Raw genomic sequence first — 23,147 nt, forward strand, 5'->3', positions numbered from 1 at the left:
CCGAAAATGGATGATTACGAGTCGGAAACATTAAGATTTACATCTTTTTATCAAAGAACTCATGAAAATAATACATATTTTTCATGACGATTTTGCATTTTTCGTCATAAAAAATAGGAGAATTTTTAATTTATCATCACAAAAAGATGAATGATTTAATATTTTTCGTCACTAAAATTTTTACGATTTTGCATATTTCAAAATTTAACCTAAACGGATGCGGCATACCATTCCCACCATGGTGGGAACGGTATGCCGCATCCGTTTAGGCTAAATTTTGAATTTTCTCTTAAAATTTTTTTTTCCCAATTTTGACAAATTTTTTATGCCAATGGCAAAATGGTCTAATGGGTGCGGTGATAAAGAATTTGAGTGCAGTATATTGTAATACCCTTATTTTAATCAAGTTTAAAGGGCAACAAGTTTCAAGAATCATGAGATATCTTTGGCCCATTAAATAATTTAAACAAATTCAGAAATTAAATCAAAATAATTAATTTTAACTGTTATAAATGTAAATTTGTATATAGATGAAATGAATAACCTTCTCAAATTGAAACAGAACTCGAAATGCTTTTGCATTATAATAAAGGCTTAAAGCATTATTTGGTGGTTCACCTATTTAAAATTGTGTCATTTGCCATCTGATCTATTATTTAGTCACATTTGACCCTTAATCTATCTCATTTAATGAAATTTCACCCAATTTGTATGAATATTTAACGATATCGTTATCTAATTGATAAATAACGATATTTTGACACTTTGAAATGTGATATTTCTTAAAGTTTTTTTCCATATTATGTGGAAATAATTAATTAGATTAAAAAAAAGAAAAAAACAAAAAACAAATCCTAAACTAAAATCTATTAAGTTCAAGTGTCAAAATATCGTTACTTATCAATGAGATAATAATTCGGTTAAGTTTGAATCCAAATTGGGTGAAAGTGGATAGATCAGGGGCCAAATGTGATAAAATAATAGGTCAAGGGCCAAATGACAAAATTTTAGATAGATTAGGGGCCAAATTGTACTTTAAGCCTATAATAAATGATTGAACTTTTTGGGGAAAAAGAAAAAAGAAAAAAAAATCTTAATCCTGGCTTAGTGGTGCATCAGATTCTAATTTCTCCTTATGCTGCTTCAGGCGCTTTCTCAGTGGTCTTTTTTTTTGTTACATTTTTCAGTAGTTCAGTAACAGAACATTTACATCACTGCCAGATCAAATGCCGGAAGCAAGCTCAAGCTCATCTTACCAAAACTCAGTCTCCACTATCGACCCCACTCATCACCTTCCTCTCTCTATACTTAGATCCGACATCATCCCTCCCGCCCCTACCCGATCCCGATCCACCATCGACTGGATTCCTGACTTTTCCGGCTACGCATGGATAGCTTATGGAGCCTCCTCCCTTTTGGTCATTTCTCACCTCCCTTCTCCGCTTTCCCCCGAAGAACTTCTCATCGCCCCAATTCTCCGCCAAGTTTTCGAGCTCTCCGGCGATCATTCATCCCCTGTCGCTGCCGTTTCATGGTCTCCAGTAACGCCTTCAGTAGGAGAGCTCGCTGCTGCGTCAGGCAACTGCATCTTCGTGTTCTCACATGATTCTACCAGCTCCAAAGGTAATGAAGTTTGAGTTACTGGTTTATGCTTTACTTGATATCAATGGCCAACTTAGGAGCAACTAAACTCGAATGTAATTGAAGAATTGGATTGCCGATGCTAACTGAATTATACCATACATTATCATTGCAACAACTAAAGAAAAGGCTGAAATGATAGAACATGAATTAGAAACAATAACTTTAATATCTTGATTGCTGTATGAATATGAAGAAAAGGATTGCCAATTGTAACTGTATAGTCGCACTTGATCATAATTGATCAGAGAATGGGCGTAACTATTTTTAGATCTTCTGAAATCTTAAAATTCGATTTTCTTTTACTCATATTCAGGTTCTTTTTGTTGGAGCCAGAATGCAGTGCTTGTACAATCTAGAAAAGTGGAAGCAATTAAATGGACTGGCTCTGCTGATGGGATAATTTCTGGCGGCATTGATGTAGTTCTGTGGAGAAGGAAAAACAGGTCGTGGGAAATAGCATGGAAGTTGAAAACAGATGAGCCTCAAAATCTGGTTTTAGCAACCTGGTCAATTGATGGACCTTCCGCCACTGCTTCTTATCCTAATAGACTGCATGATGAAGGGTCTAGCAACATCAGCAATAGTGTGCTTGTTTATTATTGCAACAGTTCATCTGAGTATGTAAAACATGAACTCCGTCATCCTCAACCTGTCTCAATGATTCAGTGGAGGCCATCAATAGGTAGACAAGCACTGGGAGATGCAAAACATCCACGAAAGCACATGCTACTAACTTGCTGCTTAGATGGAACTGTGAGATTATGGACTGAGGTAGAAAGTGGAAAGGTTAGAAAGTTAGGCAAGGACAACAATGACTGCAAATCAATGAGGAGATCATTTTGTGTTTCCGCTGTAATTGAGATAAACCAGACCTTGAATGGGAGTTTGGGCGTGGATATTTTCTTGAACTGGGCCACAGAGAGCTCAGGTCTGTATAGAACTGAAGAAGGCACTAATTGGTTCTCCTCCTCTGAAAATAATGGCCATGACATGGTTGGCCAATGTGAATGGTTAATTGGGTTTGGTCCAGGAACTGTTATTACCTTTTGGGCCATACACTGTCTTGATGATATCTCACCTATCAGGTTCCCTCGTGTTACACTATGGAAAAGACAAGAATTCCAGGACCTTGAGGGAACACATCTACATGAAGTTGATTTTTCAAAATTTAAGGACTCCTTACTGATTAATAAAGTTGTTCTCTTAAGGGACTGCTTGTCTGGTCCACCTGATATATGCTCTTTGGTTCATTTATTACCTTGTAATTCCTTGGTCTGGTCATTGTTACATACTAAAAGATCCAGTGATACTGAGAATACATCCTTGAGCAATTCAAAAATTCATAAATACTTGTATTCTTCTTCTGATGATGTTCCAAATGGAGGGCACACAGGAAAAATCCTAAAAGTTGCTATTCATCCTTGCCTTTATGAGCTCGGATTGGCTGCTTCTTTGGATTCTAATGGGTTGCTTCTGTTTTGGTCAGTTTCAAAATGCAATTTGGATCTCTCAGAATTGATTCCCTCATGGAAACTTAATGGAAGATTTGCAACCCGTGATTCATGTTCAAAGTATACAAGCTTAAAGTGGGCGCCATCGGTGTTGGATGAAGATTGTATACTTCTAATGGGACATGCTGGAGGAATAGATTGTTTTGTTGTTAAGGTTTCTAAAATTGGAAGAGATATAACATGTCACTATATTTGCACTATACCTCTTACTGGTTGCGGTCCTTATGAGAATGGCCCCCCCAATATTTATGTCATACCCCTTCCTTCTACCTGTACCAAGACATTTAAATACAATAAGTTTATGCTTATGGGGGTATGGGTCAACAACTTTGAGGCTCTCTCATGGGAAGTGACTTTACACTCTTACACCTTACAAGGGAGTTTATGTGAATGTGGTTTTGATGATCAAAATAATTGGACTTGGAGATTTGAAAATACAATTGTCAATAAAAGATACTGGCTTGGTGTTAATCCTTGTTCATCTCAGTTTCCTGAGCCATACTCTCATGACCAGATTACTAGTTTTTCTGTTGTAGGCTCAGGTTGTTTGATTCCTGTGCAGGAAAGTGTAAGTTTTGACAAAGATGTTTGCTGCACTATTCCTGCATATATGATGGCCACAGGTTGTTCTGATGGTAGCTTGAAACTGTGGAGAAGTAACGCTTCTAAAATGCAAACTCCTCACATACTGTGGGAGCTTGTGGGTAAGTTGGTTGCACATCCAGGCCCTGTTAGTGCTATATGTTTGACTGATAACGGTCAGAAGATTGCTACTATCTCTGCAGGAAGTGGCATAGGCAGTAGTAGTGTTCATGTATGGAATGGTGTATACCTTATAGGAGCAGGAAAGTTTGTGCTTGAGGACATGTTATCTATTGATAAAGATGTTGTTTCTTTAAATTGGTTAGCTTTAGGTAATGGTCAGTTTATGCTTGGCCTTTGCACTCAAAATGAGTTGCGGGTATATGCTCAGGAGCGTTCTGGTGTTCAAACTTTAGTGAACCAAAGAAAACCTCTGCACTATTGGTCTTGTGTTGCATTTACACGTACTTTCCCTGCTATTCATGACTTGATTTGGGGGCCGCAGGCTGCAGCTGTCATTATTCATGATAGTTACTTTACTCTTTTTAGTCAGCGGTTATTTCTTATGGACAATAAACAACCAGTCAAGTGTGATCCAAATTCTATTAATTTGGATGCAGAAGGTGAAAAAGGTAACCACATAGTTTGTTCAATATTCTCTGATTCTGATATTGGCACTGGTGACTTGAAAGAACTATCACTTCCTATGGAATTAAATGAAAAAATTCAGTGCCTATCAAGTAATTTTGTTGCAGCCGCGGCTGAAGTAAACCACAGTTCATGGAAGATGCCTGGTTTTTGGACCCTGGCGGAAATATCAGAGAAGTTAAAGGGATCTTTACCTGTTTTTCATCCTGAGGCACTCCTTATGAATATTTATTCAGGTACTTTGGAATAATAGTTCATTTTTCCTGGTCCAAACTCATTTACAAAATCCTTAAGTTAGTTACATTTTATCTATATATAATATCTATTACTCTGAATTTTGTATTTTGGTGCACTTAAACATCCAATGATGGATCAGTTAATGAATGCAAATTCCAATCTGTCTAGGCAACTGGAAACGTGCATATGCAGCTGTGAGACATCTTGTTGAATGTCTTACATCTGGTTATGCTTCTCAGGAAAGATGCAGCTCTAGGATGGATAGCCATGTTATTCCGCAGATTCTCTTGTCAAATTATTTTGAAGGACTTCTCTTCAAAGAGTCAAAAGATAGGGGACTTCAATGGAGTGCCAATATGGAATCACCAATTTCATCTTCACAGTTTTTTGGATACGACACTAAGTTTGATGCGTCCAACAATACATTTTCTTCATCAACAACAAAATCCGAGCTTCACAGTTTTGTTGAGTCCCTTGAGAAAATAAATGATTTAGCAGCTTTTACTGACAGTGAGAAGTTACAAATTCTTACAATCCTTGATCTTCTCATCGAAATTCAGCAGTCTTCATCTGCCTATGAAAATCTTGATGAACCTGGGCGAAGGTACTTTCAGTTTTGTGGTACTTCTTGCAAGTTTGAGTTTACCTAATAATGTTACTTTATTTCTTGGGGTTTGTGTGACATGGTTCTTGGGCTGAGTTCTTGCCTAGAAAGGCCCCTCATTGGGTTGTTTCAATGCTGGCAAGGAATGTTCAAATATTATAACTAAAGAGGGAGTAAATGTTTGATGACCCATTATGGAAGGGAATTTTGTGCTGCAAGGCATGTCAAAATCTATGCATAATTTATCATCTAGGTGCTACTGATTGTCAGTTTAGATAGTAATCATTATGGATGACTGACATGCCTCTAAGAAGGGTTATGCAATGTCAGAAAGAAAGAAGAAAGTTGGATTTGGCCATGCTTAAACACTTTTTGAGACATTCTTGATGATGAATGGTTTTTTTATATAATTTTCTACATGTGTTACTTTTGTGCACTTCCGTGTAAAATGATATTGGTTTTAATTTATGGAATTTCTGTAGCTTGTTTCCGGAATTGGACTCTATTGTTTCTGATGCAGATCCCTTTTCTTTTATCTTTTAAGGTTTTGGGTTGCACTAAGGTTTCAGCAGTTACATTTTCGTCGGAGCTCTGGTAAATCATTTTCCATGGGAGAAATGGTTGTTGACACCAGTTTAATGAGCTGGGGCTTCCACTCTGATTGTCAAGAAGCTTTGTTGAGTTCTTTTCTTCCAAATGAGCCATCGTGGAAAGAAATGCATACTCTAGGTGTTGGATTCTGGTTCACCAATGTTGCACAATTACGCACAAGGGTAAAACTTTCAGATACTATTCTCTTCAGTTTCACTATTAGGTCAAAACTTTTCTTCTTATTCATGTGTAAGAGAAAGTTTATCTTGTCATTGTTGGAGCTCTATTTGTCTGCAATTTTTTAGTTATGCTAATTGGATCTAGCTTTGGTACAATATATCTCGCTGGTTTAAACCTATAAAGGTTACTGAGACTCATGGATGCTCTTTGCGTGGATAATATTGGTGTAAACAAAGGCCTAACTCAGCCCAAAATTTACCTTAAAGGAAGAGGATTCCCTCACGGAGCCATATAGCTTCCCAATTAAGCAATGTGGGATTTTTAATACACCCCCACGCCCAAATCATTTGGGGCATGAATGGGCAACCCAACCATGAATACCATGGATTTGATACCATATCAAGGAACCAATTGAACCAAAAAATCCTAAGACGATAGTTAAGGTCCAAGAATAGCTTTCATTATTATTATCTTTGAGACACTCCTCAACTTCGGCTTGAAGCGTGTACAACATAGGTCCATCTTACCATAAGTTGAAATTTAATCAACAAATGGGGTTGCAAGGATTCGAACCCACGACCACTTGGTCTAAGAGGCCCTAATACCATGTAATCAAAGGTCTCACTCACCCCAAAAGGTGCTTCAGAGGAAGAGGATTGCCTTTGCCTTATATAATCACATATAAGGAGCCATATAGCTTCCCAATTAAGTAATGTGGGACATTTAACAATTGGATAATTTCTATTTACTCTATTATAGAAAGTAATCGCTCACTTTTTTGACGAATGGAATAAGATTCGAACTCTTATAGTGGAGGTATCTGCAGTTCTATTGGCATTACTCAACCCCTGTTATGACAAATTTATTGCCTTCTGAAGGGTTGTCTCTCTTGAACACATAACACCTCCCTATGTCTAAAGCTGCCTTTTTCTGATGTTTGCCCCTACTCTGAAATTGCTGAATACACTTCCGAGACTTTCAAACCAGCGCTCGAAGAAAAACAGAAAATGTTAGGATTTTTCTTCCTCTTCAAGTCAGTTATTTCCTCCTTAAAACCCTATATCTCGTAAGCTGTCTAGCACTTTGGTTTGCCAGTTGGTCTTACATGTGTTGTAAACTTCTAGTTTAGGTAGAAAGAGAGAAGTCTGCCCCTTCTCTACACATAGGGAATATCTTATCTACTTGGACATAGCATCTTTTGTCTTGTACAGTTGTCATCACCTGTTCACAAGCATGAAACCATCAAGAGTCAAAGCTGAGACAAGGCTAATTGTGATGTCTTACAAGATTCTAGGCGGCCCGACTTGTAGCTTGATAAAGGGAAGATGGAAGGATAGGCTGGGAATCCCACTTACAGGGGAAGTCTTTCTGAGTATCTGTGAGTCTAGTGACCTATTAGTCAAGTAAGTTAAAAACAGAAATTGATGTGAATTAGGATTCACTGTCGGAGTTTGAGGACGATTTTGGTTTGCATTTGGAAAGAATCTTTATCTTAAGGGTACTTGTTGAAGGCTAGTAACGTAGGAAGTGATGATTTTCCTTTCTGCACACATGACATTTTGCTTTTTACCTCTCTTGTCTGTCCATCAATATTGCAACTAAAGTTGCATCAGAAATTTTATCTTTTAATGTCATGGCATATTATGTCCGAGTACATGAGATGAGAGCACTGTACTTCTCAGAGGTAGCTGTTGCATATTCTTCATCTCATCACATTGCTTAGGATCTGTATCCATTCAGTATGCACTTAATGTTTCAAATACCCTTTGGTTTGTGTTAATTATGACTACTAAATAAACAATGTATTGGACATAGAATCCAATAGATTTTTTTGAAGATTTTATTTTCCCTGTTTGTACAGATGGAGAAATTAGCAAGGACGCAGTATCTAAGAAACAGAGATCCTAAAGATTGTGCTCTTTTATACATCGCTTTGAATAGACTTCAAGTTTTGGCTGGTCTTTTCAAAATCAGCAAAAATGAGAAGGATAAACCCTTGGTGGGATTTCTTGCACGCAATTTTCAGGTTTGTTACTGATACGGATTCAGAACTTGTTATGTACTAGTAGGATCACTGTAAATCAGCTGTTATGAGAAAAAAGAATTCTCAAACAACTGTTAAATGGAAGAGGGTTTTTGTCACCGCTCCATTCTTTTTGGTTGTTGCCCTTGCATGATTTTTTGGTTAAACAACTGGCTAATCATTTTCACCAATATTTAAATTGCAGAGTCAAATAACTATTGCCCTTGCAGGATGTAGGAGTCTGATTCTTTTAACAGCTTGACTCCTTTTGTTGACATATTTTCACATTGTTTTCCAGTGGAAAGATTTATATATTTTCTTTTAGTTCTTATTCAATTATTATTACAGGAGGAAAAAAATAAAGCAGCTGCTTTAAAAAATGCTTATGTCTTGATGGGAAGACATCAACTAGAGCTGGCTATTGCTTTTTTCCTACTTGGAGGTGATTGTTATTCTGCAGTCACTGTTTGTGCAAAGAATCTTGGGGATGAACAGCTTGCATTAGTAATTTGTCGGCTTCTTGAGGGTCGAGGTGGGTCTCTTGAACGCCAATTAATTACAAGGTTTATACTTCCATCTGCAACTGAGAGAGGCGATTACTGGCTTACAAGTCTGCTTGAGGTTGCTTGATTGTGAATACTCTCTCTCTCTCCCTCTCCCTCTCCCTATCTCCTTTTTATTTTTTTATTTTATTTTAAGTTTTCTAGAAAGGCATTCTTATGTACTCCTTCCGTTTTACAATAGTTGTCTTTTTCCAGAAAAATATGTTTATCCCAAATTAGTTGTCATTCTACAAAATCAAGATGGCATTTAATATTTTTGTTTTCAAATCTACCCATGTATTTGGTGTTGATTACAATAAAGTTAAGAAAGTACTTATTCCGACTTCCAAGGAGTATTTTTAGGGTTAATTTAGTAAAATAACACTATAATCAAGACAGTTTATTAAATTTTTTAATCTCTGTATCAAAATCTTAAAAGACATCTATTGTGAAACGGGAGGGACTATTATGTGTCTGTAGATATCATAACATATTAACTCTCTTGGTATGCAGTGGGAACTGGGAAATTACTCCGAGTCATTTCTGAGCATGCTTGGTTTGCAAAGAAGTTCTGCAATTGAGAGATCTGCGCTTTCATCCAATGACACTGCTTTTATGAATCCCCATATTGGACTTTATTGTCTCAAACTGACAACCAAAAATTGCATGAGAAATGCTGTAGGAGAGCAAAATATAGCAATTCTTAGTAGGTGGGCAACTCTTATGGCTGCTACTGCCTTCAACAGGAGTGGGCTTCCTGTAAGTTGGCAACTTTCATGTTTTGTTTAATGTGGTATTTGGTCTGTTGGGATATCTGGCTTATTCGATAAGTGTGAATCTGCTTTACCATTTTAATTTGAACTCGTTTACTTTTTAATTGTTTTGAGTGCATTAGTGGGAAGAATGAATTTCACGCCATGGTAACTGAGTTTTAGTTTTAGATTTTCTGATAGCAATTTATGGATTATTTGTTTTTATCTGGGGAAGAATTGCAAGTCATGCCACACATTTTTTTGGCAGTTTGGTAATTAAGGTCTTTGGGATATTCCCAACAATATCAGAAAACTTTTATAATATTATTCAATCTAATTCTCATATTTTAGTCCAGCCATAGAACGACCACATTTTACTTTGTCAAATCACTTATAATTTATTTATTTGATGTACAACACTAGGCCCTTCGTTAAATTCAACCGAATTTAACTGGTTTTAGAACTGTAGCTTTCCACCTATATATTGGACACTTTCCTGAAATATGAATTCTGTAACTTATGTTTGTGAAATATGACCTCTATTTCTCAATATAAGGCGAAGTTGTACTATTTTTTTATTATTAAGTTATAACTAAATTTAGATAGTATACTGGGTGAATGAGTTGGACAAGAGAAAAGCAGTGATATGATCTAACACTTGGGAGGGTAGTGAAGAAACTAAATGAACATAACATAATCCATTTCGTGTAAATCTTTCACGAAGAGCAGTCAAACATCAATCAAAGCCACAAAATAGTCCAGAAAGCTAAAATGTATGAATATTTCTTTAGTTTCTTGTAGCTTGAAGTTCCCATCTTGTGCTTTTTCTAAGAGAGTATTAAGTATGTTTATTTTTACTGTGAGCTTGCAGTTTTGAGTTATTTATTTCTTTTAATTTCTTGAACTATTTAGTTCCTATAAAGGTTAGGCTTTGGCATATGTGAGTGCAAATATGTGTCACTGGGTTTCTGATTATGAACGCGATTGTTCTTCTTTAATATCAGCTTGAAGCTTTGGAATGTCTTTCATCTTCCTCAACTATTTCTGCAAGTATGGATCAAGGAAGTGTATCAGATATTGACCATTCCCAAACTCTTCCTGAAATTCTGAAGCTATCCACTAGTGATTCCATTAATTGGCTTTCAAGCAATGTCTCTTCGTATCTTGAGTCCTGTGCTAAAGTAGATTTGGTTCTTCAGTTCTTATCAAAGTTGATGGGGGAACATCCTTCTTGGCCCAACTCAATCTTAGGATCTATTCAATCCATTACGTGCTTCAAGGATTGTGAGGTTCATCATTATGAAAAATTACTAGGAAATTTCAGAGACAAATTATATACTGGCCTGGTGCAGTTTGAGCAGAAGTTTTCAGTGGTGTCTTCTTGTGTAATCAAAATGGTATGTAGTTTATGGGCTAAAATGCTTTTTCCATTTAGTTAACCTTATCCTATATTGTTTTTTTCCACTTTCTGGTTCTAGTATTCATTCATTTTTTTTTTTACATCTGTTTTACAGATTTTGATCTGGTTGTGCAATAATGGTTTATTATTTATTGGATATGATATGTTAGTTGACTATACTTCTAGAAATCAGCTACAAGATGAGAGCCATTTTGTTGACCATTTAGGCCAGTCTCCTCTTCTTAAGCTTCTATTGAAAGTCGTTGAAGATATTCCCCTTTTGCTTTCGCGGTTTATTGTCTCCTGTAGCATAAATTGCATTCAATCAAACTCACATGATATGAAGAATGGTGCGACTGGTAAATTGAGACCCTTTTCTTCAGATGCTCAGATGCAATACTTTCATGGTACAATGCAAGCATTTTGGAGTTTAAGGACTGCTTTGAGGATCATTTCTGGCTTTTTACCAAAGGATGTTATAGAAAAAGTCCTTTATATTCTTGATTTATATGAGTTTTATGTACATTTTGCGTCGGCTTGGCTTCAGCATGATTCAAAAGGTCTCTTGTTGATGGTGCAACCTCTCTTGATTAGTTGTAGCAGTGGGCATAGCCCTTATGAAGTTGATATGACAAATATCAAGAACATTAATTGCCGCATTGTGGAATTATTGGCTAGCAATTATGCAGTGGAGCATCATGTTACTGAATACGTTCCATGTAAGCAAGATAGAGCAATAAAGCACTCATTTTCGGAGGATGAGAAATGGTGTGCAATAGAGACTTGTTCATGGCAACACATGTCCAAGTTAATGAGACACCATCTGCATTTGCCATCAATTGACACTGAAGTTAGTTGCCTTGCTGAAGTTTCACATATCAAAGTATCTTCTTGCGCATCTAGTTTGATGAATTTTGGATCTGACAACAGCATAACAGAACAAATTGACTCATTTTTGTTGATGTTGGCTAAGTTAATGAAGACTACGCTTGTACATGTTTCATCTTATCATGTAAAAATATTTGTGTCATTCCTTCATCTGAAAATAGAAAATAGATTCAATATATCAACACTGGCATGGCTGCAGGATTCTAGTCTTTCTCCAGCCAAAGTTCTCTATCACGACGCTGGTGCCGACATAATGGACAGAAAAGATGAAACGTCAGCTTTTGATATATTGTGGAACACCTGTTCTGACCCTAACATAATATCTGAATGTTTTGCTCAAGAAAAGATAATTTGGTCACAGTTCTTCAATAAAAGAGTGCACCGAGGCTGGAGTGAGTTCTACAGGAGTGTCAATGGAGAGCACAGTACTAAGGAAGTCCTGGATCATGAAATTAGGCTTAGGGATGAAAGTTCCCATGATGAAGTTGGACCACCTTCTAAGGGTTTACTGGAGAATGGAAAAGCTGTTCTAGGTATTTGGCAGAAGGATATTACCAAGGAGGAATTACATTTCCAAAACACGAAGGAAATCTATAAGAGAGATGGAGAGTTGTTGGAGGTAATTGTTCTGCTGCATGGGTTTTCCTGTGTATGTAGCCATTCGAAAGACTGGCATTAATATGACTGAAATGTGTTAGTATGTCTTGAATACAGCTTTATGAGGTATTTGACAGTTCTTAATTCTTCAACTTTGAGCAGGCACTCTGTATTAACTCTGTTAATGAAAGGCAAGCTGCGATTGCTAGCAACCGAAAGGTTAGTGTCAACATATTTATTTCTGCTTTTCTTTTCTGATGCATCTTATCCTTTCTCTTCTAACCTTTTTTAGTTAGTAAGTTTTCCAGTGTTCTATAAACGCCTTTGTGATCCTTGTGAACAATATTCTGCACCTACACTGGATGAATCTCTGAGGGTGGATCAACTTGTGCATGTTGTCTGATGTGGATGGGTTTCATATAATGTTCTCATTTGGTTTTTTAATGAATACCAAATATGTGATAGAATCTATTCTACTTTCAGGGCTGGTTTATATATAAATTTGCTTTCAATGCTGCTAACTGATCTGTGTTTTAAGAATACTGTTTATTAGACAAGTTAGCTTTGGCCGTTAACTGCACCTGGCAATCTAAGGGCAACTTGGATGAAGAATTTGAAACCCAAAAACATGAACCTTAACTAAACATTAAGCCTCAGTTGAAATGATTTTTAGGTTGGCTATATGGATTCTTTTCCTCTTTTCTACAAAATTCAAGGTGTTTTTTAAGATATTAGAAGCAAGAGAAAAGGGGAGAGAGAGAGAGAGAGAGAGAGAACAAGAAAAGGAGAACACAAAAATAATTCTTTCCTTTAGCCTGTAGAATTTCAAATTTTTTGCATGTGGTTTTTTGACAAACAACAACAACAACAACAACAACAAAGCCTTAGTCCCGAAATGATTCGGGGTCGGCTAACATGAACCATCATATAAAACCGTGAAAATCAAGTCGTGTCAGCGACACAGATTCGCTCCCTCCACTCCGTCCTATCCACTACCATATTTTCCTCAATTCCCAATAAACTCATATCACTCTCGATCACCCTCCTCCAAGTTTGCTTAGGTCCCCTACCCCTCACCACTACATCCCTTTGCCACTCTTCGGTTCTCCTAACCGGCGCATCAAGCGCTCTACGTCTCACATGGCCAAACCACCTTAGTCGGTTTTCTCTCATTTTATTCTCAATAGATGTGACCCCTACTTTTGTCCTAATTATTTCATTACGCACCCGGTCCTTTTTCGTGTGACCACACATCCATCTCAACATACGCATCTCCGCCACCGACATCTTATGGATGTAGCAGTGTTTCACTGCCCAACACTCCGTACCATATAACAATGCTGGTCTAATTGCCGTCCGGTAGAATTTTCCCTTCAATCTATTAGGCATGCCGGGATCACAAAGGAAACCCGTAGCACTCTTCCACTTCGACCAACCAGCTTTAATCCTATGAGCAACATCTCCATCTACTTCTCCATCCGTTTGGATAATAGATCCTAAATACCGGAAGCAATCTGAGGCCTGAACAACTCTCCCATCTAGGGTGATTGTCCCTGCCTCCCTACTCCTACGGCCGCTAAACTTACACTCCAAATATTCTGTCTTACTTCGACTCAACTTAAAGCCTCTAGATTCTAGAGTTTGCCTCCATAGTTCCAACTTCATCTCCACTCCTTCTTTCGTCTCATCAACCAACACAATATCATCTGCAAACAGCATGCACCATGGTATACCATCTTGAAGTGAACTTGTTAGTTCATCCATAACGATGGCAAACAGAAATGGGCTTAGTGCGGAACTTTGATGCACTCCAATCGTAATAGGAAACTCTTCAGTCTTCCCAACACTAGTACGTACACTCGTGCATACTCCCTCATACATGTCCTTTATGATGTCAATATATTTCCGCGAAATGCCTTTCCTTATCAAGGCCCACCAAAGTACTTTCCTTGGTACCTTATCATATGCTTTCTCCAAGTCAATGAAAACCATATGCAAGTCTTTCTTCTTATTTCGATAGTGCTCCATTAATTGTCTCATTAGATGGATGGCTTCAATAGTTGATCTTCCCGGCATAAAGCCAAACTGGTTTTCCGAGATCTTCACCGTCCTCCTTATCCTTTGTTCAATCACTCGCTCCCAAAGTTTCATAGTGTGACTCATTAATTTGATTCCCCGATAGTTGGCACAATCTTGGACATCGCCTTTGTTCTTATACAAAGGGATTAAGGTACTTTTCCTCCATTCTGATGGCATCTTATTGTTTCTCCAAATTTTGTTGAAGAACGTCGTCAACCATTCGATTCCTCTTTCTCCCAAACATCTCCAAATCTCAATAGGAATGCCATCAGGTCCTACTGCTTTCTTCAACTTCATCTTACTTAATGCCATTTTGACTTCACCCTTTTGAATTCTCCGCAGGCATTCATGATTTATCATATCGTGATGGATACTTATATCTCCAACATCTTGTTGGCGATCTCCATTAAATAAGTCATCAAAATAGGACCTCCATCGTTCCTTGATATCCTTATCTCCAACTAGGACTTTCTGGTCCACATCCTTCACACATTTAACTTTTCCGAGATCTCGCGTCTTCCTATCTCTCATCCGAGCAATTCTATATATGTCTCTTTCCCCTTCTTTCGTATCCAATCTTGTATACAGATCCCGATTCACCTTTGCTCTAGCATCTCGTATGACCTTCTTTACTTCCCTTTTAGCCTCTTTGTATTTTTCGTAGTTCTCGTCACTCCTACATTTCCCCAATAGTTTATAGGATTCTCTCTTACTCTTTACTGCTTGTCGTACTTCTTCTGTCCACCAAGATGTGTCCTTACCCGGTGGCATGCTACCTTTAGATTCCCCTAGAACTTCCTTCGCTACTTCCCTTATACTATGCTCCATCTTATTCCATATCGAATCTATATCTGAATCCATATTGCAAGTCCAAATATCTTTTTTGGTCATCTCATCCACCAATTTTTGTTGATTCTCCCCTTGCAATTTCCACCACTTAATCTTAGTCTCTACTTGAGGTGTTTGTTTTCTTATACATTTCCTACTTCGAAAATCTAGCACCACTACTCTATGTTGGGTTGTCGTACTCTCACCAGGGATCACCTTACAATCAATATAACTCTTTCTCCAAGCACTCCTTACTAAGAAGAAGTCAATTTGGCTCGCATTACCGCCACTCCGATAAGTCACTAAGTGGGATGTTCTCTTCATAAACCATGTGTTCATGATACTCAAGTCATAGGCTGATGCGAATTCCAAAATATCATTTCCTGCTTCATTCTTATCTCCAAAACCATACCCTCCATGAACACTCTCAAACCCATCTCGCCTAGAACCCACGTGTCCATTGAGATCACCCCCTAGTACCATTTTTTCATCCCTAGGAACCTGTTGCACCACTTCCTCTAAGTCATCCCAAAAAGCTTGTCTTATAGACACATCTAATCCTATTTGTGGCGCATATGCACTAATGACATTCACAACCTCATCCCCTATCACTAGCTTAACACTCATAATTCTATCGCTCTTCCTAGACACCGCTACTACCTCATCAATATACTCCCTATCAATAAGAATACCTACTCCATTTCTACCCTTATCCTTTCCTGAGTACCAAAGCTTATAACCCTAAGGAGCTATCTCTCTAGCCTTGGCTCCAACCCACTTGGTTTCTTGTAGGCATAATATATTTATTCTCCTCCTCTTCATAACATCTACAATTTCAGCTAATCTTCCTGTCAAAGAACCTATGTTCCATGTCCCAAAGCGTAACCTACTACCCTTACCCCTACCCCTACCATTACCGTGGACTAGCTTATTTACCCACAACCCTTGCATATTTGACACCACCCCCGGGTCCTGGGGTGGCGCGCCGCTTCGGGGCGACGACCTAGCAACCCTTGCACATTTATCACTACACCCGGGTCTAGGAAGTGCAGCGCGTCGCTGAGTAGGGAACGCCCCAACGGTATTTATATTATGGTTCATGTCATAAGATGTGGCTAAGTTTTACGCTGGCCGCCACAAACCTACCGCAACCCTCCTCCTTTGTCCGGGCTTGGGACCGGCTGTAAAGGCCACCAAGTGACCCTCACAGGCGGAGTTGGTTTTTTGACAAAGTGCAAACAAAATACCTTTCTTGCCTGCAAAATATGTTCTGGAAATTGCTTCTGAATACTTTCCATTCCATCTGATATGCCATTAATTGTACGAATCTTTTTGAAGTTGAAATAGACAATGAATAGACTAAAGAATTTATGAAAGGCTATCTGTATGTATGCGTGAATGCCTTCCTTAACAAGTCTGGATCAAATATAGATATGTAATTTTAGGCCCTCCCGATGTATGGTTTTTTCCCAACCCATCAATTTATATGCTAAACATTTCTTCATCTTCATCTTTTAGTTCTGATTTAATTATCATTGGTTGAATGATTGATAACTAATTGGTTAAATGTTTTATATAGCATTTATTATAACCATCTAATCTTGAAACTCTCATGACACTGTAAGACCATGGAAGAGTTTATGATGTGCTTAAAAGAATAGTGGATCCATTGTCCATTTTTACTGGATAATAACTTAAACGTTATCATACGATGCATTCTCTGTTACAGGGTATAATTTTCTTTAGTTTGAAAGATGGTGTACCTTTTGGAGATCAATCAGAATTTGTCTGGTCTGATGCTGATTGGCCATTGAATGGGTGGGCTAGTGCTGAATCAACTCCAATTCCTACATGTGTTTCTCCAGGTATTGGTCTAGGGAGCAAGAAAGGGGCACACCTTGGTTTGGGTGGGGCAACCCTTGGTGTTGGTTCTTCAGCAAGACAGAGAGATATATCAGGCAGTGGAGCATTTAGTATTCCTGGTTATGCTGGTATGGCTTCTTCTGGCTTAGGTTGGGAAGTTCAAGAGGATTTTGAGGAGTTGATTGACCGACCCGCTACAGTGGAAAATATAAGTACAAGGGCTTTCTCCAGTCACCCATCAAGACCCTTCTTCCTGGTTGGCTCGAACAATACACATATTTACTTATGGGAGGTAAGGATATTTTACAAGAGAGTGCCTGATATTGTTTGTTATATTTCATATATGTAAAGCTTCTATGTGGTGTATTAATTTTTCTCAAGGTTTTTCTTTTAGTTTTTTTTCCTGCTTAGTACAAAGAGAAAATAATCATGTGACTCACATAATTAATATGAGCTTGTGGTTAGTGGAGATGTATCCGTTTTTTCTAACTTACATGTGTAACATGATTTGATGAGATCACCCTACTGCATTACAAAGGAACAAAGCACATAATAGATGACAAAAAAACATTGGGATGCCGAAACATTGTTTTGGTGTTAAATGGATCTATCATCTTAAGATCCAGTTCTATCTAATGTACTCACAGTACTGGAATGATGCAGTTGATTGAAAGAATCTTAACATGGTGAGCCATTTCGTATTTTGTGTTGTGATGAACTATATGTTTGAATCACGAGAATTGATGCTGGAGCAAAGCCTGAAAAGGTTCTCAAAATAAAACATTGTTAATGAGATTCTGATGTTCGAATGATGGTGTTGGGAGAAGTTATTTTTATCTGTTGGTGCTAGTTGTCAGTAGATATGGGATGCATGAGTGACAAGTATAACATATGCAGTTTGGCAAGGACAAAGCAACTGCAACTTACGGTGTGCTCCCTGCTGCAAATGTTCCTCCACCATATGCTCTTGCATCAATATCAGCTGTACAGTTTGACCACTGTGGACACAGGTTTGCAACTGCAGCATTAGATGGAACTGTATGCACGTGGCAGCTGGAAGTGGGGGGAAGGCGCAACATACGTCCAACAGAATCATCTCTCTGCTTTAATGGCCATGCATCGTACGTGTAACATTCTTTGTACTCGACATATATATTTTATTATTTTCTGTAGTTGTTTGACTTGGCTGGATTTTGGTAAAGATGCATGCCGGTGCTGGCAAATTCTTTGGTTGACAAGATCATATGCTTGACCAAGTTGATAAAAAGTAAATGGAAATGTTTGTGGATCATTAATGAGAATCAGAAATACTTGCATTGTTTAAGAAAGATATTTCTCTTTCAATATAGTGGTTAATATTAGTGAATTTGTAGGGATGTTGCATATGTTGCATCAAGTGGATCAATTGTTGCTGCAGCTGGATATAGTGCCAATGGTGCTAATGTGGTTGTCTGGGACACATTAGCTCCACCAACAACCTCACGAGCTTCAATATTGTGTCATGAAGGTTTTCTTCTAATTCTGGAAGTGTACTACTATTTGGTGAAATTGGAAGTATGATATTATTTGTGTTCTGGTTTGCATTATGTAATTACCAATAAAACATAGGAAACCAATCCTTGATGTTATATACTTTTCCATTGGAAAGATCAGCTCTGGAAACCAATCCCGTCAAAAACGATGTAGGCCTTATGATAACCAAGAAATTTGAGGTCATGCAACATTAACTGACACTTATTTTGTGGGTTTTAGAGATATAGGAAATGAAGGACGGTGATTGATCCAGGGTACAGGAAAAGAATAGAAATAAGGGATTAACCAATTATTTGTGTGGGTGTTTCAAGAGAGGATTTTAAGTAATAAGGTTAAAATAGTTATACTTAAAAATGTTTTTGGAAGTGCAGTAAAACTACTATTGTAATTCTGAGAGAAAGCAAAGGGGGTTTGGACAATTACGTTATTCATTCTTGTTTTTGTTGTAATAAGAGGGCGAGCCTTGGCGCAACGGTAAAAACGTTGTTGTCGTGTGACCAGAGGTCACGGGTTCGAGTCTTAGGGGCAGCCTCTTGTCAATTAAATTGGCAAGGGAAGGCTTGCCCCCAATACACCCTTGTGGTGGGACCCCTCCCCGGACCCTCGCTCAGCGGGGACGCGTAATGCGACCGGGCCGCCCTTTTATTCTTGTTTTTGTTTTGGTCAGTCATCCTCGAACTGCCAAAACAGGGACAACGCTTAGGTCGTGATTAGTATGATGCAGTCATTACAATGTTTTGTTGCAAATTTTCTTTTAATGTAGTGTACATTATCCAATGAAGATTACATGCTTATTTATCACTACTATAGCATCACCATTGCGTTGTTTTTAATTTATGTCAATTGTAGCTCTACTTCATATATAATTTGTGTCATTGTCACTAAATAATGTTTGTACAATTTCTTCTTTCTTTTCTTAAAGCTATTTGGCCAATATTTATAGTACTTTACCTTTTTTAAAGTTACTGACATTCTCTAAATCAGTTTTTTTTTTTATTAAAAATGTATATTCAAATCAAAATAACTAGATACAAAATAAAGTTATAAAAAATTGGAAATTTATACATAATAGTAATAATACTTATATAACTAATGAACATAAAGTGTGTGAAACTCATTACATTACTTTATAATTTTGTACACATCCAAATATTCATTGTATAACCATTACATATGTTATTCAATTCCGTTCCATTACGCCGTACTAAACATAGTTTTATTCTGCATTCAGTTGGCTGATACTTTTCCATCTTATATTCTGTATGTGAAGGTGGTGCTCGTTCCATTTCTGTGTTTGATAATGACATTGGAAGTGGTTCTATATCTCCCCTTATTGTAACTGGAGGTAAAGGTGGCGATGTTGGACTTCATGACTTTCGGTACATAGCAACTGGAAAGACTAGGCATAAGCATTATGATAATGGTGATGGAAGTAGCAATGTATCTTCTAATTCTAACCTGCAACCAGGGGTTATTAACAAAGTTGGTCACCAGAATCAGAACGGAATGCTTTGGTATATACCAAAGGCCCACTTAGGTAATAATATACTTCCTCCAGCCTATCAGTGGCATGTATTTTCTATTTATCTAACAAGTTAAGATGAAAAATTTGAGTGCAGGAAGTGTCACCAAAATAGCTACAATCCCAGATACCTGTTTATTCTTGACTGGAAGTAAAGATGGAGACGTTAAACTTTGGGATGCCAAAGCAGCAAAACTGATTTATCATTGGCCCAAATTGCATGAAAGACGCACCTTTCTGCAACCGAGCTCACGAGGTTTTGGCGGAGTTGTTAGAGTAAGAATTACTAAGTTATTTTATTGGACAATAAGATATGATTAGGGTTTGGTTTGTTTTGTTTACTGGTGTTTGTTCATGTGCCTGTACTGAAGCAATATTTTGTCAAATGATTTCAGCCTGCAGTTACAGATATACAAGTTCTTTCTCATGGTTTTCTGACTTGTGGTGGTGATGGGTCCGTAAAGTTAATTCAGCTCCAAGATTACGGTACATGAGTAACCATGAAGTTACCGAACCATGAGGTATAGAGAACGTAAGCCATCTAAAACTTGTGGATGCTTGGAGCGATCTTCCCATCACTTATTGTCATTATCATTACCATTACTTCAAATTTCTTCAATGGTAGATGACCGGGAGTTCAACAAGTCTTCAGTAACTAAGAATATAGGTTCATATTCGATGCTTTGTCACATGGACCCTTGTTTGGTCTCTTAGATCCTTGCTTGATTCAGATCAGTGGTGGCGATATGGGATTTCTTTTTTCTGCACATGGTGATGGTGTGTGCATCATATGTTACTTCAGTCTTCAGGTATTCCCCCAAATTCATTGCCAAGATGTTTTTCTCTTCCCGTTGGATCTACGAGTTTTCATTAAGGAGTCGTTTCCTTTTCATTCTTTGAGTTTGAGTTATTTCACTGAAAATCGGTATCTTGATATCCTGAAATACAGTAATCATGATTGTATATTATTTTAAAGGTTGTAAGAGCTGCCTCTTGTTGAATATATGTAGTTGCAGGTTTACAATTTTCATTTTTGTTCTTCTATGTACATTTTTTTTTTACCTTTTAAGAAGTTCTGTGTACATACGGTAACATCATAATGAGGAAGGAGAGATTCTTTTTATTTTTTAAGCCTTCTCTTCTGGTTAGGTTTTTTTGTCTGCTAATTGAATTGAAGTAACAACACAAAGGTAGGGAAACAAAAATGTTAGCTACGATTTTGATAAACTGAAATCAGAATCACCCGAACATAATGCTACTATAAATGACAAATTGCCACGTTTACACTGAAGAGTCAAAGTAACTTGGAATTATGGATGAAAAAAGTTAGGCAAGATCAATTTAACTCAATCGAATTTTAGATATCTACTCAAAGCAAATTTTGATAAATTAATTCAAATTCTACAAATTTTAGGTATAGAAAATGATGAGGGCATCCCTTACCTAAAGCCGAGCCCAGAGCCGAGAGATGAGAACAACGAGGGTCAGACCACCCAACCAAGCACGTGAGGCGTGCTCAGCCAGGCGCCAAGCGTAGAGGACCCCCTTTCCGAAGAATTGCCCAGAGAACCTAGTACGCGGGGTGTACTTCCAGACACGCGAGGCGTCAAGACAGAGTCTGAAGCGAAGAATGCCCAGGAGGTCGAGTACGCGGGGCGTAGCCCCAAGGACGCCCCGCGTAAAGAGCATCAGGAACGTCCCCAAGTCCAGTGACTCCAGGCGTAGTCCCAAGGACGCCTCGCGTAAGGAGCTTCATCGAGTGTCTTCAGATCCAGGGTCTCAAACACGCGGAGCGTACTATGGCCCACGCCGCGCGCACCCTTCCTGAAACAATACTTCTCCTCCAAGTTCTTACTAAGAGGGGACCATCTCTGCTGTTACTTATTTACTGTTTTGCCATCAACCCTTATTTACTAAACTACCATGAACTCTTCCCCTTCCTATGCTACCCTTAACCTCATGATTTGCCAAAAACCCTATTCATGGGCTTTTGGTCTTTTATCTTTTTATTTGGGAGAGTATTTAAGCTCTCTTCTTTGTGATGTTTACCAACTTTGATATTATTGATATTGAAAGCCTCCATTGGAGCACCAAGGTTTCACCTTGTTGGGTTAACTCAACCTTCACTTCTAGCTTGAGAAGATTGAAATCTTTGTTGGTTTACGATTAAAACCTCCAGTCGACTTTAATCTACATCAGTTGGTATCAGAGACGAGTCGTTTTCCTTCCTGAAGACTTCTTCTCGGAAATGGTTCAACCACGTATCACAAACGAAGCCACCGGATCCATGGAGCAACGAGTAGACGGATTAGATGTCAAGGTGGAGCATCTAACGAAATCTCTAAGGACGTTGGATGAGAGGTATGCCACGAGTACCCGAGATATCCTTCTTGCCATTGAAGGGCTAAAGCTCGAGGGTCGAAACAATCAAGCGCTCCTCACCGGAGAACCTCACCGGTGACATGAGGAGCACGTCCGTCCCCAACTTGAACGGCAACCAACACCACCCCCGAGAAGGAATCATGCACCACAACCAACGGACCTTCGGGTTCAAGAGGTAAGACGAGCTAATCCCGTGAACATTCGAAATGTTGATAGTGATAGCGATGAAGACTATTTTGATGATTTTGAGATGCCTAGGATTGCTAGGAATATGGGGATTAGAATGGATGATGATGTTGTGCATGATAGACCTAGGAATCATATGCCTATGAATGATGTTGTTGGTCCTGCGCATGTGCGTGCCGGGAATATGGATATTGTGCATAATAATGTTGTAGGTGGTTATGAGAGGGAGAATGTTGGTTTGAATGACCCGTATGGGGGTCGAGGTAATGATAGAGGCGGATATAGAGAGGAACCGAACTTGAGAATGGCCTATGGGGGAAATTATGAGAGGGATGATGCCTTCAAACTAAAGGTGGATTTTCCAACGTTTGGGGGAGAACTCGACATTGAAGGTTTTCTTGATTGGTTGCTAGAAGTGGAGAGGTTCTTTGATTATGCGGGAATACCGGAGGACCGGAGGGTCCGTCTAGTGGCTTATCGGTTGAAAGGAGGAGCGTCAGTTTAGTGGGATAACGTGAAGGAAGGTAGAAGAAGAGGAGGAAGGGAGCCGATTAGA

The 23,147-nt window shown here is 38.3% G+C and overlaps 1 protein-coding gene across 2 annotated transcripts; it reads left to right on the forward strand.

Moving 5' to 3' along the window:
- The first annotated feature begins 1,110 nt into the window (after positions 1–1,110).
- On the forward strand, positions 1,111–21,154 carry LOC136217487 (uncharacterized). 2 transcript variants are annotated; one of them, XM_066004082.1, is made up of 16 exons: positions 1,111–1,623; positions 1,958–4,621; positions 4,791–5,226; positions 5,771–5,999; positions 7,859–8,023; positions 8,369–8,641; positions 9,076–9,321; positions 10,319–10,711; positions 10,829–12,220; positions 12,361–12,417; positions 16,835–17,260; positions 17,866–18,089; positions 18,342–18,475; positions 19,772–20,038; positions 20,121–20,299; positions 20,419–21,154. In XM_066004082.1, the coding sequence occupies exons 1-16, from the start codon at positions 1,227–1,229 to the stop codon at positions 20,515–20,517; spliced, it is 7,581 nt and encodes a 2,526-aa protein (XP_065860154.1). In that variant the 5' UTR covers positions 1,111–1,226; the 3' UTR covers positions 20,518–21,154. The 2 variants fall into 2 exon arrangements, with proteins under 2 accessions (XP_065860154.1, XP_065860155.1); XM_066004083.1 differs by having other exon boundaries at positions 1,454–1,623; positions 1,978–4,621.
- Positions 21,155–23,147: the final 1,993 nt, after the last annotated feature.

The sequence above is a fragment of the Euphorbia lathyris genome, chromosome 2, assembly GCF_963576675.1.
Source record: "Euphorbia lathyris chromosome 2, ddEupLath1.1, whole genome shotgun sequence".
NCBI classification, from domain to species: domain Eukaryota; kingdom Viridiplantae; phylum Streptophyta; class Magnoliopsida; order Malpighiales; family Euphorbiaceae; genus Euphorbia; species Euphorbia lathyris.